Source organism: Rhodnius prolixus, unplaced genomic scaffold (assembly GCF_049639745.1).
Source record: "Rhodnius prolixus isolate KJV_2025 unplaced genomic scaffold, Rpr scaffold_5, whole genome shotgun sequence".
NCBI classification, from domain to species: Eukaryota; Metazoa; Arthropoda; class Insecta; order Hemiptera; family Reduviidae; genus Rhodnius; species Rhodnius prolixus.
In genome coordinates, this window is record NW_027411624.1 from 30,555,503 (window position 1) to 30,568,692 (window position 13,190).

Here is a 13,190-nt window from a genome sequence, read left to right on the forward strand (position 1 = left end):
CGATTTACATATAAATGGATAATTTACTAGATTTGAAGAGATTCACAAAGAAAACATTCAGTTTTGTATGTTTAAAGAAGCTTTTATATAAAATGCTAACTCAATGTGTTCCTGTTTAAAAAAAAATATTAAAAGTGAATAACTGGATTGCAGGGAGAGAAAGCAAAGAGAATGCGATTGATTTGGCTGTAAGATTTCACAAAGCAATTCCGATCGTGAAATTAAAAAATAATAGAAAATAGAAATTGTAGAAACACTGAAATGAACAAGAAAAGATGTTTCCATGCTGAAGAGTTTTGGAAAAGGATTAAAATTAAACAACAATGGCCACATAGTGATTAACTCTAATCGTCGAATCACAATCCATAGAGTCCACTGTAGAAGGTATACATATCCCATGAGGAAGCGATGGTAAAAGGCCTACGACGAAGCCTAAGCCATTTATGCTGCCTGCCCAAGAATTTTAATCGCAGCCGCAAAATTATTTATGTAAGAAGTGGACAACCAGAAAGCTGTTTCAGTGTGAAAAATTGGCAACATGGATATGTTGTTTTAACATTTATTCGTTGGATAACGAACAAATGTTAAAATAATATGTGGAAGTCGGGTTCTATAGCAGACAATAAAAGTGAAAAAAAAAATCTATTTGAACAGTCAGAAAGAATATTCGGTAGTGTATAAAACTATAGTCTTATTTTAAGCAGTGTACAGCTATTTATTCCTTCAGGAGTTACCAGTAAAAGTAACAGGGTACTAATACATTTTGACAGCTACTAATCGTAAGTAGCTAGACTCTAGTTATTTTTTACTACTTACTAAGATGCATTTTTCAAATAGCATTTTAATTTCGAAATATAGTGAATATGTTTAAATGTTTTAGTTAACTTTGGAGATCTCAAAGCAATCAGACATCTTCTCTAGTATGTTTGATTGAGTCCAGACTAAGTTAATCCAACTTATCTCGTTCCATTTTATGAAATTTCACAAATTAAAAATTAAAGGGTTAAAAAAAGTGTTTGTTAGTTCTTTTTCAAACAAATTTTAATATATTTAACCGTCTGATGTGATAAGATATGAAGCTAGTTAAAATTTATGTTTGAATAAAGTGCCTCCAATTGTTTATCTTAAAACAATTGCATTAATCGTGTAACTATCTAGATAAAAGATGCTCCATTCTTCAGGCAGATTTTATCTTTATTATCTGCAAAATATACAAAGATGCTGATAAACTTTAGGCTGTTCTATCACTCTCTACTACTTGTTAAGTTACATTTTTCACGCCAGAATCTTTAGAAGAATGATTGGCACACAAATATTTGAACAGCAAAATGAAAATTAATCTCTCTTACATTGAGAAGAGATTCTTTCTTGCATTGTTAAGAGGGTAAAAATTCCAGATTCGGTTAAGAAAAACTATCATTATTTTTCTTTCTTTTTTTAAGCGAGCCGACAGTTGAAAAGCTTGTTCAAATTTTATTGAAAATTAATCGTGTAGCCATTATGATCACAAGAGTTAATCTAGAAATTATTACTGTTTAAAAGTTATTGAAATGCTTAATTTAAACTGTATTCCATTGCCGATCTCACACATCCAACTTAAGGTTTAGAGTCTAATTTTGGATTACTAATTATCACTTAATTAATGAGCGTGCCACTTTTGTCAGTGCACTATTAAGTACTGTTGATGAGATTAATTACAAATTGTCCTTATGTAATGTTGATAAAATTACACGGTGTCTTAATGGAATAAGTCATGCCTTATCATATTATAACATAACTTCACCCTTGTCACTAGACATAATGTGTACTCTTGTCTCTTGTTCCCAGCAGACTATCAGTAATTCTATTAATTTCATTTTAATATATTTATTAGTGAATTTAATTTACTTTCTACCTGGAATAACTAATTAAATTTCCGTTATCTGTAATAAATATTAAATGAAATTCAGCTTGATATTAAAATGATGTAATTCGAGCAAATTTAATAATGTTTAAACTGAGATTGTGGACTTGTTGTTCGGATTTTAGCCGCCAGATCGCAGTTGAATTCATTTATTGGAACTGAACGTGTAGAGTATTTCAGTAAGAAGGCCACAAGTGAGTAAGGGTGTTGTAGGTTATTTAATTTGATTACGCACGAAGTAGTAAGTTCCTTGCTAAGTTTGCTGGTGTTATTCTAACATGGCCACAATAGAAGCGTCACTCAATGTTCCGTCTATTATTGCTAAACATACTACAAATAAACTTGAAAATAAGGTGAACTTAATTTGAAAATCGATTCTATTTATTAGTGAGAAATGAAGTCATATAACTTTTTATTGTATCATTCTTGGAGTCCAGTAAACAATTTTTAATTATTTAAAATAATAATAAATACGTTTCGAACGTGTCATTAACAGAGATAGCGAGGTCTTCTCTTTCAGGTATCGGCCCCTTCAAGAAATATCCTAGAAAGAAGCAAATCGGAGATCCACCAGCTGGATTCAAACCCGGTATCTCCGCGTTGAAATCCAATATACGGCAACTTCTGAGCTAATCCCTTCCCTAAACTTTTTTTTTTTTTGCACAGTTTGTATAATAATTTTTTATTTAGGCACTCACAGAAGTAGCCAATGTTTCTTGATAACTCCCATCAATTTATTTTATGAACAAAAAATTACTTAAGGAAGCATAAGTATTTCAATCAAATCACTTATGTTTTTAAAATAAATCTTAAGCCTGCCAACACCATCTTGATTTTTCATGATATAAAATCTAGTTTTAGAAATTGAAAACAAACAGATGGTTCTGTATTTGAAAGAGAAATAGTTGATGACTATATCTCATTTTTGCCAGCAATAAATAAATTTCTCGATGATTTAGAATTGCAGTGAAAAATTATTGCCTCTCATTTTGTACTTTCCTTTACTTTACTCTTTTCATTGTTGTCTGAAGAAATATTGTGTTCTCAACATATTTCGAGATTGAGTTCTCAAGAAGGAATATACTTATTTTAAGCTCTCTGCACCTAATATTTCTTTCTCAATTTCTTCTCTACATAGCGTGACTCTATGAGGTTAGCACCTTCTTTTATTTCTTATTTTCTTCTTAGCAAAACTCTTTAACTAATTACACTTTTTCAGTATATTTCTAAGGCTACACTCCTGTGCTGGTTGCTAAGATTACAACATATGTTGACTACGTCAATAAAGTTTTCAGACATCTTGAGACGATTCCACCAGTCAAACCAAAAATCAGTACTTCCACTGTAACCTAAGTATCCAAATAATGTCTCTTACATTGAACCCGTAACTTCGCCAGAAAAAATGGAATAAGCTCAGTCAAGCTAACATAATTTTTTTTTCCAAAAGTTAACAGTATTTTAAGAGGAATCAACAGCTAGTAAATATTAGGTCTAGGATATCCATAAAAACTAAATTGTTAGCTATTAGCTAGGTTAGACAAATTAGGTTCCACTTTTCCTGTATTGATCTGGATTCTGCGTTGACGTGACTCTCTACACACTTTGTCTAGCTTCCAGGATGACGGCATCTACTAAAATGCTGATTGAGAGGGCTCAAGTCCCTAGACTCTGTAATAGAATTGTTCTCTTCCCCAAAGAGAATACTAATTAGTAGTTCAGCCAGCAACTTCTACATTTTGAACATCTGATATATACAAGAGAACATTCTCTTTAAGAGAAAATGACATTTTCACTTTGAAGAGAATTAGATTTCATTTTAAATAAGAATTACTTATTTCTTTTTCTCAGTTCCCTTTTGGGGATAGCGTTATCTGGGATAACTTCATGGGATAAATTTAAATTATAGACACTACTATGAGTCACTATATCTATAAGTGAGCTTGTAAAGTATAAGAAATAGAGGACTTATTTCAGTTTTTGGCAGCTTAAGTGTCATTAGACTGTTATTTTAATAAAATATTTCCAACCAGTGATATAATCTTAAAATATATGAATAGTAAGGACGAGGTATTATTTAATATAAATTACTTTAATGTATCAAAAGCTTATAAGTGCACATCTACGAGGGTCGTTTGAAAAGTCCGTGCAAAAATAAAAACACTTAATTTTTTGGGGTAAACCTTTTTTATTTTTCAACATAGTCTCCTTTTAGGCTTATACACTTCGTCCAACGCTGCTCTAGTTTGTTGATCCCTTCCGAATAATAGGATTTGTCCGTCTGAAAAATAGCCATTCGTTTCTGCAATCACCTCCTCGTTTGAATAAAATCTTTTTCCCGCCAGCCATTTCTTCATATTGGGGAACAAATAGTAGTCCGAGGGAGCCAAGTCTGGAGAATAGGGGGGATGTGAAAAGAGTTGGAACCCTATTTCCATTAATTTTGCGACCACAACTGCTGAGGTTTGAGCTGGTGCGTTGTCGTGATGAAAAAGGACTTTTTTGTGGGCCAATCGTGGGCGTTTTTCTTGCAGCTCGGTTTTCAAACGGTCCAATAACGATGAATAATATGCACCTGTAATAGTTTTACCCTTTTCCAGATAGTCGATGAGGATTATTCCTTGCGAATCCCAAAAGATAGTCGCCATAATCTTTCCGGCCGAAAGAACGGTCTTCGCCTTTTTTGGCGCAGATTCCCCCTTGGTAACCCATTGTTTAGATTGTTCTTTGGTCTCAGGAGTGTAGTGATGTATCCATGTTTCATCCACAGTGACGAAACGACGCTTAAAGTCCTGCGGATTCTTCTGGAACAGCTGCAAACCGTCCTTGCAACACTTCACACGATTTCGTTTTTAGACAAGCGTGAGCAATCGCGGCACACATCTTGCGGATAGCTTTGTCATGTCCAAATGTTGATGCAAAATATTATGTACCCGTTCATTCGAGATGCCCACAGCACTAGCAATCTCACGCACCTTCACTCTTCTGTCATTCATCACCATATCATGGATTTTATCAATGATTTCTGGTGTAGTAACCTCAACAGGGCGTCCAGAACGTTCAGCGTCACTTGTGCCCATATGGCCACTCCGAAAATTTTGAAACCACTTATAAACTGTTCTAATCGAAGGTGCAGAGTCACCATAATGTTTATCAAGCTTCTCTTTAGTCTCCTCAGGCGTTTTGCCTTTCATAAAGTAGTGTTTAATCAACACACGAAATTCTTTTTCGTCCATTTTTTGAAAATCACTCGACTTCCTCGATTCAAACGAACGCCAAACACAAAGAAATAGACCGATCTGGCTGAAACTTGGTGTGTGTTCTTCCAAGAGATGCTACTAACTAAACATAACCTCGATACACGCCAGTAGTGCTATCTCTCTGACTTTGCACGGACTTTTCAAACGACCCTCGTAAGTTAGTTAGCTGAGTGATTTTTCCGTCTGTGACTTTATAGTTCATCTTACGTTTCATGCTGTCCCCGAATATGGATTATTCTCCAAACATTTGTAGCAATAAATTGTCAGAATATTTATGGTTCTACATTATTATGACTTTTACCATTTTGCAAGCGCAGAGTGCATCTTTCACTCGCTTATCAGACAGATTTATGGAAACTAATGTCGCTGAATTCTGCGGTGACTAAAGCGTCCGTTTCCAAGGGCATCAAATTCAGAAAGGTTCGACTATTTGATCAATTTAGATACAAAGCTTGATAACTAACTTTATATGAACTGAAAAACAAGTGATAAATTTTTTTTTTAATGAAAACTTGCAATTATTTGTGTAGATCTATGATTTCTTATAACTTTGTTCCCTTTTCTTCCATTGAAATAATAATAAAAAACAAAAATGAACAGATAAAAGAAATGTGAACATCCACTGAAATATGAGGTCTCGTTTAATGGCATGTAAATAAACAATGGTAACGGAGGAACAAATGTTTGGTCCAGATTTATACTTCTTTTGTCTTTTTTGCGCTAGTTGACTTGAATCAGTTCACTTGTTTGCTCATCATTTCTCTATGTATCTACAAACAAATATAAACGGTTCATTAATCCCTACATTGTTTGCAAATTTTGTTATACAAATAAATGAGGCGGTAAAGGGAGTATATTTTTTTGTGTACATTTTTATTTTTATAAACATTTGTATTGAGATAAATTTTAAAATAAAATATTTCTGTTTTTACTTTATTTTATGGAAACTAAACAAGTGAAAAACAATTATAAGTAATTGTGTGTTGATTACATAAAAAATCAAATCGCGCTATCTTTTTATATCCTATATAATTTTGACGTGATTACGTCTTTAAATTTGCTATCATATGGAGACAATCCAAAAAACCTAATGATAACAAAATCGGGGGATACAGTTTGGCATTATAGTTTCGAATCTATCGTCTACATCCAAAATTAAATTAGACCGCTGGATAGCTAAAGGATCAAAGAATTCATTACGATAAGCGAGGACTGTGACGCATCGCGCGCGGTGGAGGGGAAAGCTCCGCCATTTTGAGATCATTTTGCTGCGTATCGAGATTTGCAATTAGTATAACTTTTGACTCGGAGAAGGTATGATGTTCGTTTAAGTTTTAATCGTCAGCTGTCGTCACAATCTATCGATTGTATATAAAACATTAGTGTAAAATAGTGACAGTGAATATAATAAGGTGTTAGAATAAAAAAAATATCAAAAATATATACTGCAGGCCTATACGCGTCGAAAAGCCGAAACCAAATACAGAGATCGTATACGGTTGGAAAGGGCTTCTCAAGAACAATCGAATGGTAATAATAAAACACCATATGACCGAGTCTAGCTGTGCCGAGAACGTAAAAGAATGAATGCGGCCGAGCGGATCAACGACGGTGTCAGTACATCCGCAGCTGGGGCGATTGAAATTATGCAAGTGGATGATGAAATTGCTTCTATATCGACAACGGACTGTATAGGCATAGATTGTGTTCGATCGTCGATTTGTTTCCTTGATTTCATCCTAAATACATAAATAAAAATATTTTATACAAAAAATATAACCCGTTACGTAAACGTATTCACGTACAACACACGGCCGTGTCCATGACACAGCAACACGTTAATTTTTTTTTGTTAATATATATTAGAATCTCATTGAAACAGTATGTAGTGCCTTTGCTTAAAAGCTCTGTTGGTCCCCGCTGCATAAACTAAACCCCTGCGACCAGTATGTCGTAATTTGTTTTGGTACGGATCGCGTGCCGTTCGATATTAAAAGCACTTTCAGCTACGACCAACTTCACTAAAGAAAATTGTCTTTGACGCTACCATGGTTTGGAACAAACCTGACTTTAGCCATATAGCGGTTGTTTTCTAGAGATACAAACAGAGATAGATGTGACAGCTGTTTGAAAACCAACTTCACTTATTTAATTGAACCATTGTGTTTATAAAAATTATGTATTTTGTAATAAAATACAATCAGTCAACCACAAAAGGTCTTCCTCTGGACACAGACGACAGCTAAGGGTTAGTTTCTCGGTTGGTCCACAGATAGCGAAACTTGCTCCGCCAGGTAGCAGTACCGTCATCTCCGCTATCAAGTGCATTTTTAAATCACATGTTAGCAGTGTTGCCAATGTCCGGGTAATTACCCATTTTTCGGGTAATTCAACATTGAATGGGTAAGTAAGCAAGTAATTGAACTTTGACGGGTAAAATCGGGTAATCATCTTACTCAAACGAAATAATTTTTAAATATCAAATAAGTAAGAAATATTTTTTCACATATTCAAATTCATATTTTACCGCTTACAATTATGGCGTGCGCTTGCGCAGTACGAGAACATAAAGATTGAGTTATATCGATAAGCGAGAAGATTAAATAGATTGACTGTCCACAATATGAATAATTGGCTAATTAAGGTACGTAAAATAATAAATAAAATGTAAATTGGATCCATTTGATAAAATTTAGTTCTAAATTTAGTTAAATTAATTTTTTAGAAAACTCCAAACACTGATACGTCAAAGTCAGATAAACTGAGTAGTGCTACTGAAAATGAATTAATAAATCAGGTATATATATTTTGTTGTTTTTTAATTGACATAAAATGAAAGCCATTAATAATAAATAAATTTTTTACTTTTTTAGAATGATAGCTCCGATTCACCTAGTGATTTTGAATGTAGTGGTCAAAGGTCGTCCAAAAAAAAACTAAAAAGACTAAGTAAAAAAAAAATTGGAGAGCCAAAATTTTGTGATGCTTGGCTTCAGAATCCAGACTTTAAGGAATGGTTGAAAAATTCAGTCCATAATGATAAGCATAAAGCTTTTTGTAAGATATGCTTAAGTGAAATAGTTTGCTACAACAAGAATAGTCTCAAACGACATTCACAATCAGCTAGACATAAATCAAACTTATCAAAACCTATTCAAAATCGTACAATTAATAATTTAATTCAAGAAACTCCATTAAATCGTCAAGTGAAACGAGCGGAATTAATATTGAGTGCTGTAGTAGCTTCGAAATGTTTATCTTTCTCATTAATGGATGTATTGGGACCTGTAATTACAAAAATTTTCCCAGATTCTAAAATTGCCCACAAACTATCGCTGAAAAGAAGTAAGACTACAGCAATGGTTGGAAGTTTATCAAAATCATTGATAAAAATTTTTTGTGACCATCTAAGAACTCCTGGGTCTTTTTTTTCATTAATAATGGATGAATCCACAGATGTTAGTCATATCAAGCAGTGTGCTTTTACCATTATCTACTATGATGAATTTAGTCAAAAAGTTGCGACTAATTTCTTTGATTTAGTCGAAACAGATTTAGGCAACGCTGAGGCATTATATTCAATATTAGAGAAAGTTTTGGTAGAAAAAAATATCCCTTTAAATAACTTGATTGGATTTTCTTCTGACACGACCAATGCCATGGCTGGTAACAGTAAATCAGTGTTTGCATTGTTGCAAAAAAATATTGAAGGCATAGCAACAATTAAATGTTCATGTCACATGATACATCTGGTTGCTTCTCATGCATGTGCCAAACTGACTTCATCTGCTGAAGAACTACTTCGTAACTTGGCTTCTTATTTTCATCGTAGCTGGAAGAGAATAAAGGAACTACAAGAATTCCAAGAATACTTTGAAGTAAGTCCACACAGGATCTTATCACCAAGTAATACACGATGGTTGTCGTTAAAAAGTTGTGTAGATCGAGTGCTCGAACAATTCGCACCTCTAAAGGTTTATCTCCAAGGTCAATTAATGAATGATCCATCTCCAACATTACAAACTATGCTTAAAACTATGGATAGTCGGTTTACCTTCATCACTTTGCAATTTCTGAGTTATGCATTAGGTATTTTTTCTGATTTTAACTTAATGTTTCAAACAGAGAAACCCATTTTACATAGGGTAAAACCTGAAATTGAAAAAATTTTAAAAGACTTGTGTTCAAATTATATAGACATTGCTCATATTAGAAAAAATGACATTTTCAATTTAGATCATAAAAATCCTAGATTTTTTGTGTCAATAGATAATATTTACGTGGGTCTTGAAGCAAATGAAAGTTTAACAGACTTAATTGAAAATAAAAAAGTACAAAAATGGGACATTATTGAATTTAAAAAAAAAAATTTAAATTTTTACATTGAAGCTGTCAGTGAAATTAAAAAGAAATTTGATTTCAGTGATTCTATGTATGCATTTTTGCATATATTAGAACCAAAACAAGCTCGTGCTTATATCATAAAATCGTTGGGTGTAGTTTTACAAAGATTTCCAAGTTTAAAAAACTATGTTATGCTGCAAGAATTGGATAATGAGTGGAAAAGACATGCGTTATTAAATTTAAAAGATTTTAATATCGATATAAATTTGGACACTGAGGATTACTGGGCTAAAATTTTTAATATAAAAAAAGCTGATGGTGAACTTGAATTTAAAAATTTAAAAAAAGTTATATACTTTTTGCTTGTTTTACCCTTCTCTAATGTATCTGTTGAAAGAATTTTCAGTGACATAAAAAATATAAAAACTGATCACAGAAATAATTTGTCAACTAATACATTAAAGTCTATTTTAATCACCAAAAATTTTTTATCCAAAGATAATGATATTATTAATTTTGAACCAAATGAGGAAATGTTAAATACTAACATTTGGGACAAAAAAGAGGTTTAAAAGTTTATTTTCTGTTTAGTTATGACTATTATAATAATTTTATATATAAAATTTATAAAAATGTTGCTACTAATTATGTTAATACATAAAAGCTGTAAAATAAAGAATAAAATAATTTAATCATAGTTATTATTTACATACTGTTTATAACCCTTTAAGCTTACAAAGAGTTTTTTATATTTCCCGCTTATAAAATATAGTTGGTAACGCTGGTTTTAGTATCGGGTAAAAACGGGTAATTGAACCTAGTGGAGAGGGTAATTCTGATTTACCCCATCGGCAACACTGCATGTTAGTCTATGCTAAGGAACCTTCGACACGTAAGCAAGGAAGTCATCAATTTTACTGCTTCAGTAGATTTGGTTAAGCACAACTACAGTAAAGGAAACCATCACTAGCCTACAGTCCACAGAGAAGGTTTATTCGCCTTTGAAAAGAAGTTATTTAATAGGTATTTATTTTAAGTAAGATACTTCAGTTGGAACAACTTAAGTACACAAAGTATTGGTTTGAGTTTCTTATTCTGAATTATTTTCATTTGATTGTTATTCACAAACAAATCAAATCAGATATTCTATTCTAAAAAAGGCCAGTCTTTAACTTATAAGAAAAGGGATTACGTTTCTAATAACAATAAAGACTCGACTTTATCAAGTACTTCTAATTAACAGAACTTATCTTTACCTTTTGTTTGTATTTCAAATTATTGTGTTTGTTCTCAAGCATCCAGAATTAATTAAATTTATTGATTTTTATTTTCTTTGACTTCTGTTTTGTAGATAAGAATGGAAACAGGAAATTTCAAAAATTAAAAAAATCGTTGTAGATAAAAAGTTCCTAAATAACATCATTAACAAATCTGATAATATGACTTTTTTACAAAATCAATTGCAGTAAGGATCACGGACTGATTAGATTTTGTTTCAGGGTTATTTTTCTTCGAATTACGTTATTAATGAAAGCGTCAAAAATTCTTTCTCGCTGGAATTAGTTAGTAGAAACAAAATAATTTATAATTATAATAGATGGGCACAATCTTATCTGGTTTTAACCTCTATCCTTCTTAGGTACCTCATCTCCGTTGGTTGGAGTTGACTCCTCTGTCTATTCATGCACAAGATTTACTGGAATACGACAATATGGGGAGGAAAGTGTTCTTATAAAGCTTTAAACAATATGTTTACTTTGAGACCGTATATTTCAAGGTCGGTGCGCTAACACTTGCTGATATACTTCTTCAAGAATATCTCTTAGATTGTATTGGAGATTGGAACCTCTTTGAATCGGTTCGGATTTTTTTTTTTTTCCTCGGATATAACGAGGCTGTTTGCAAATACTAGGATGCTTTAGTTTATTTCTTTTACCAAAGTATTCCTTTTGACTTCATCAATCAAAGCGCGGCTTATTTTAATTATTGCATTGAATAATAAGGGACTATGGCCATATCCCATTCTATTCTTAAAAATTATAATAATTCTAAAGCTTTTATTGATACGATATTTTGTGTTATTTTCACAGATTTACCTGAGAGCGGTCCTATATTGCAATTAGAAAGGACAGCTGATGCATATTCAGTTGGTGAAACTTTGAAGGCTAATTGCAGTTCTCCGCCATCAAAACCTGCACCAATTTTAACTTTTTTCATTAACGGCAACCCTGTTAGTAAATATTTGTTTATACTTTTTAATAATTAGGAGTAGTTTGAATGTTTTTTTTTTTTTTTTTAAATATCAAACAGAAAAACAGAACTAATAATGTGACCAGAGAAATAAAACATGGAACAAAGGTAACACATCTGGTATGATCATTTATTCGACGTTCTATACCTCTCTTATCCTTCTAATTGGCAGTTTCAAAGTTCAAAGTCGTCTTGACAACCGTAATATAAATAGACCGGTTATGGTTAAAATATTGTTCTGAGGCAACTCTGACTAAACAATAATTGGCCGCAAGATGCTTTGCTCCTTTCAGCATCCATCAACAATTTTAACTTACACCACACTACCCTATAACCTTTTAAAATCAATAATATCAGAAAATTTAAATAACAAAAATGATATTTTATTATATTCATAGCAGTTAGAAATCTGATCAAAAAATTTGCAGCCATTTTAGAAAATGAAATAAATAAAACACAGAAATCTAAACAGAATTGATGCATTTACAGTCAACTGTCTTCCGTGCAATTTAAAATTTCAGAAATATTCAGGTATACTTATGATTTACCCAATAAAACCGTTCTCTTTTTTGCAAGACAATTGAGAAGAATGTACATATGTGGTTGACAAATTGATCCTTCTCCTAATGTAAATAAAACAGTTATATTGAAAATGCCAATTTGATCAAACAATTGTTGCTTAATTATATTAAAATGTTAGGCACTTAACCTCTCTAATCAATATTTACTGATTGGGATTTCTTTGTTAAACTTATTGATAAAAGGTAGCCTGTGCAAAATTAAGTCATTATTTTTGGTGACTGATTCAATAATCCAATAGAAAGAAAAGGATAATAATGAATAATAGAATTATAAAGAATAATGACTGAAATTGGCATTATTCTTTTCTTAAATAACCAGTGAATTAGTCAAAACTAATTGAAATGAAATTAATTTTCTCTAGCATCAAAATTGGCATTATACAATACATTTCTTCGAACGAAAAGATTTATACAAGCAGAAAGAATAAAAAAAAAAAAAAAAGTAATCGCATCTCCCCTCAAAGACAACATTACCATCAGATCATGTGGCTGCAAAATCCAGGTAGTACATCATTAACTTGAAACGAACAATCAAAACCGAAACAGATTCCATTTGCATGAATGCGTAAATACTTATTTCTAAAGTAAGTAAAAAACCCTTGAACTCCAGTTTTAAGATAAGTAAGATGGATGTAGATTATTTATTTAATAGGACAGTAACTTATTAAAGGAACTTTGTCACCACCTATTTGCAGTGAGAAATAGTTGTAGATTTTGTTACCTTCATTCTAAAATTAATCTAGTTATTGTCTACACATTTTATATTTTCAAATTTCTTAATTATCTTTTCTCCTTTATTAAAATCATTTACTGCTTAGATCAATTTTGTGCCTCAATTAATTTAATACGTTCATT

At 32.0% G+C, this 13,190-nt stretch overlaps 1 protein-coding gene across 7 annotated transcripts in view; it reads left to right on the forward strand.

Annotated features, from left to right (window-relative positions):
• LOC141458565 (uncharacterized) overlaps positions 1-13,190 on the forward strand; it is a 714,168-nt gene that overhangs the window by 674,786 nt on the left and 26,192 nt on the right. For 6 of the 7 annotated variants that reach the window (XM_074136741.1, XM_074136740.1, XM_074136739.1 and 3 more), the window contains exon 4: positions 11,595-11,734. In XM_074136741.1, the coding sequence (XP_073992842.1) occupies positions 11,595-11,734 (140 nt within the window). Of the gene's footprint in view, positions 1-7,498; positions 7,805-7,885; positions 7,958-8,033; positions 10,528-11,594; positions 11,735-13,190 lie in introns of those variants that run through there. The other variant, XR_012461054.1, reaches the window with a different exon arrangement.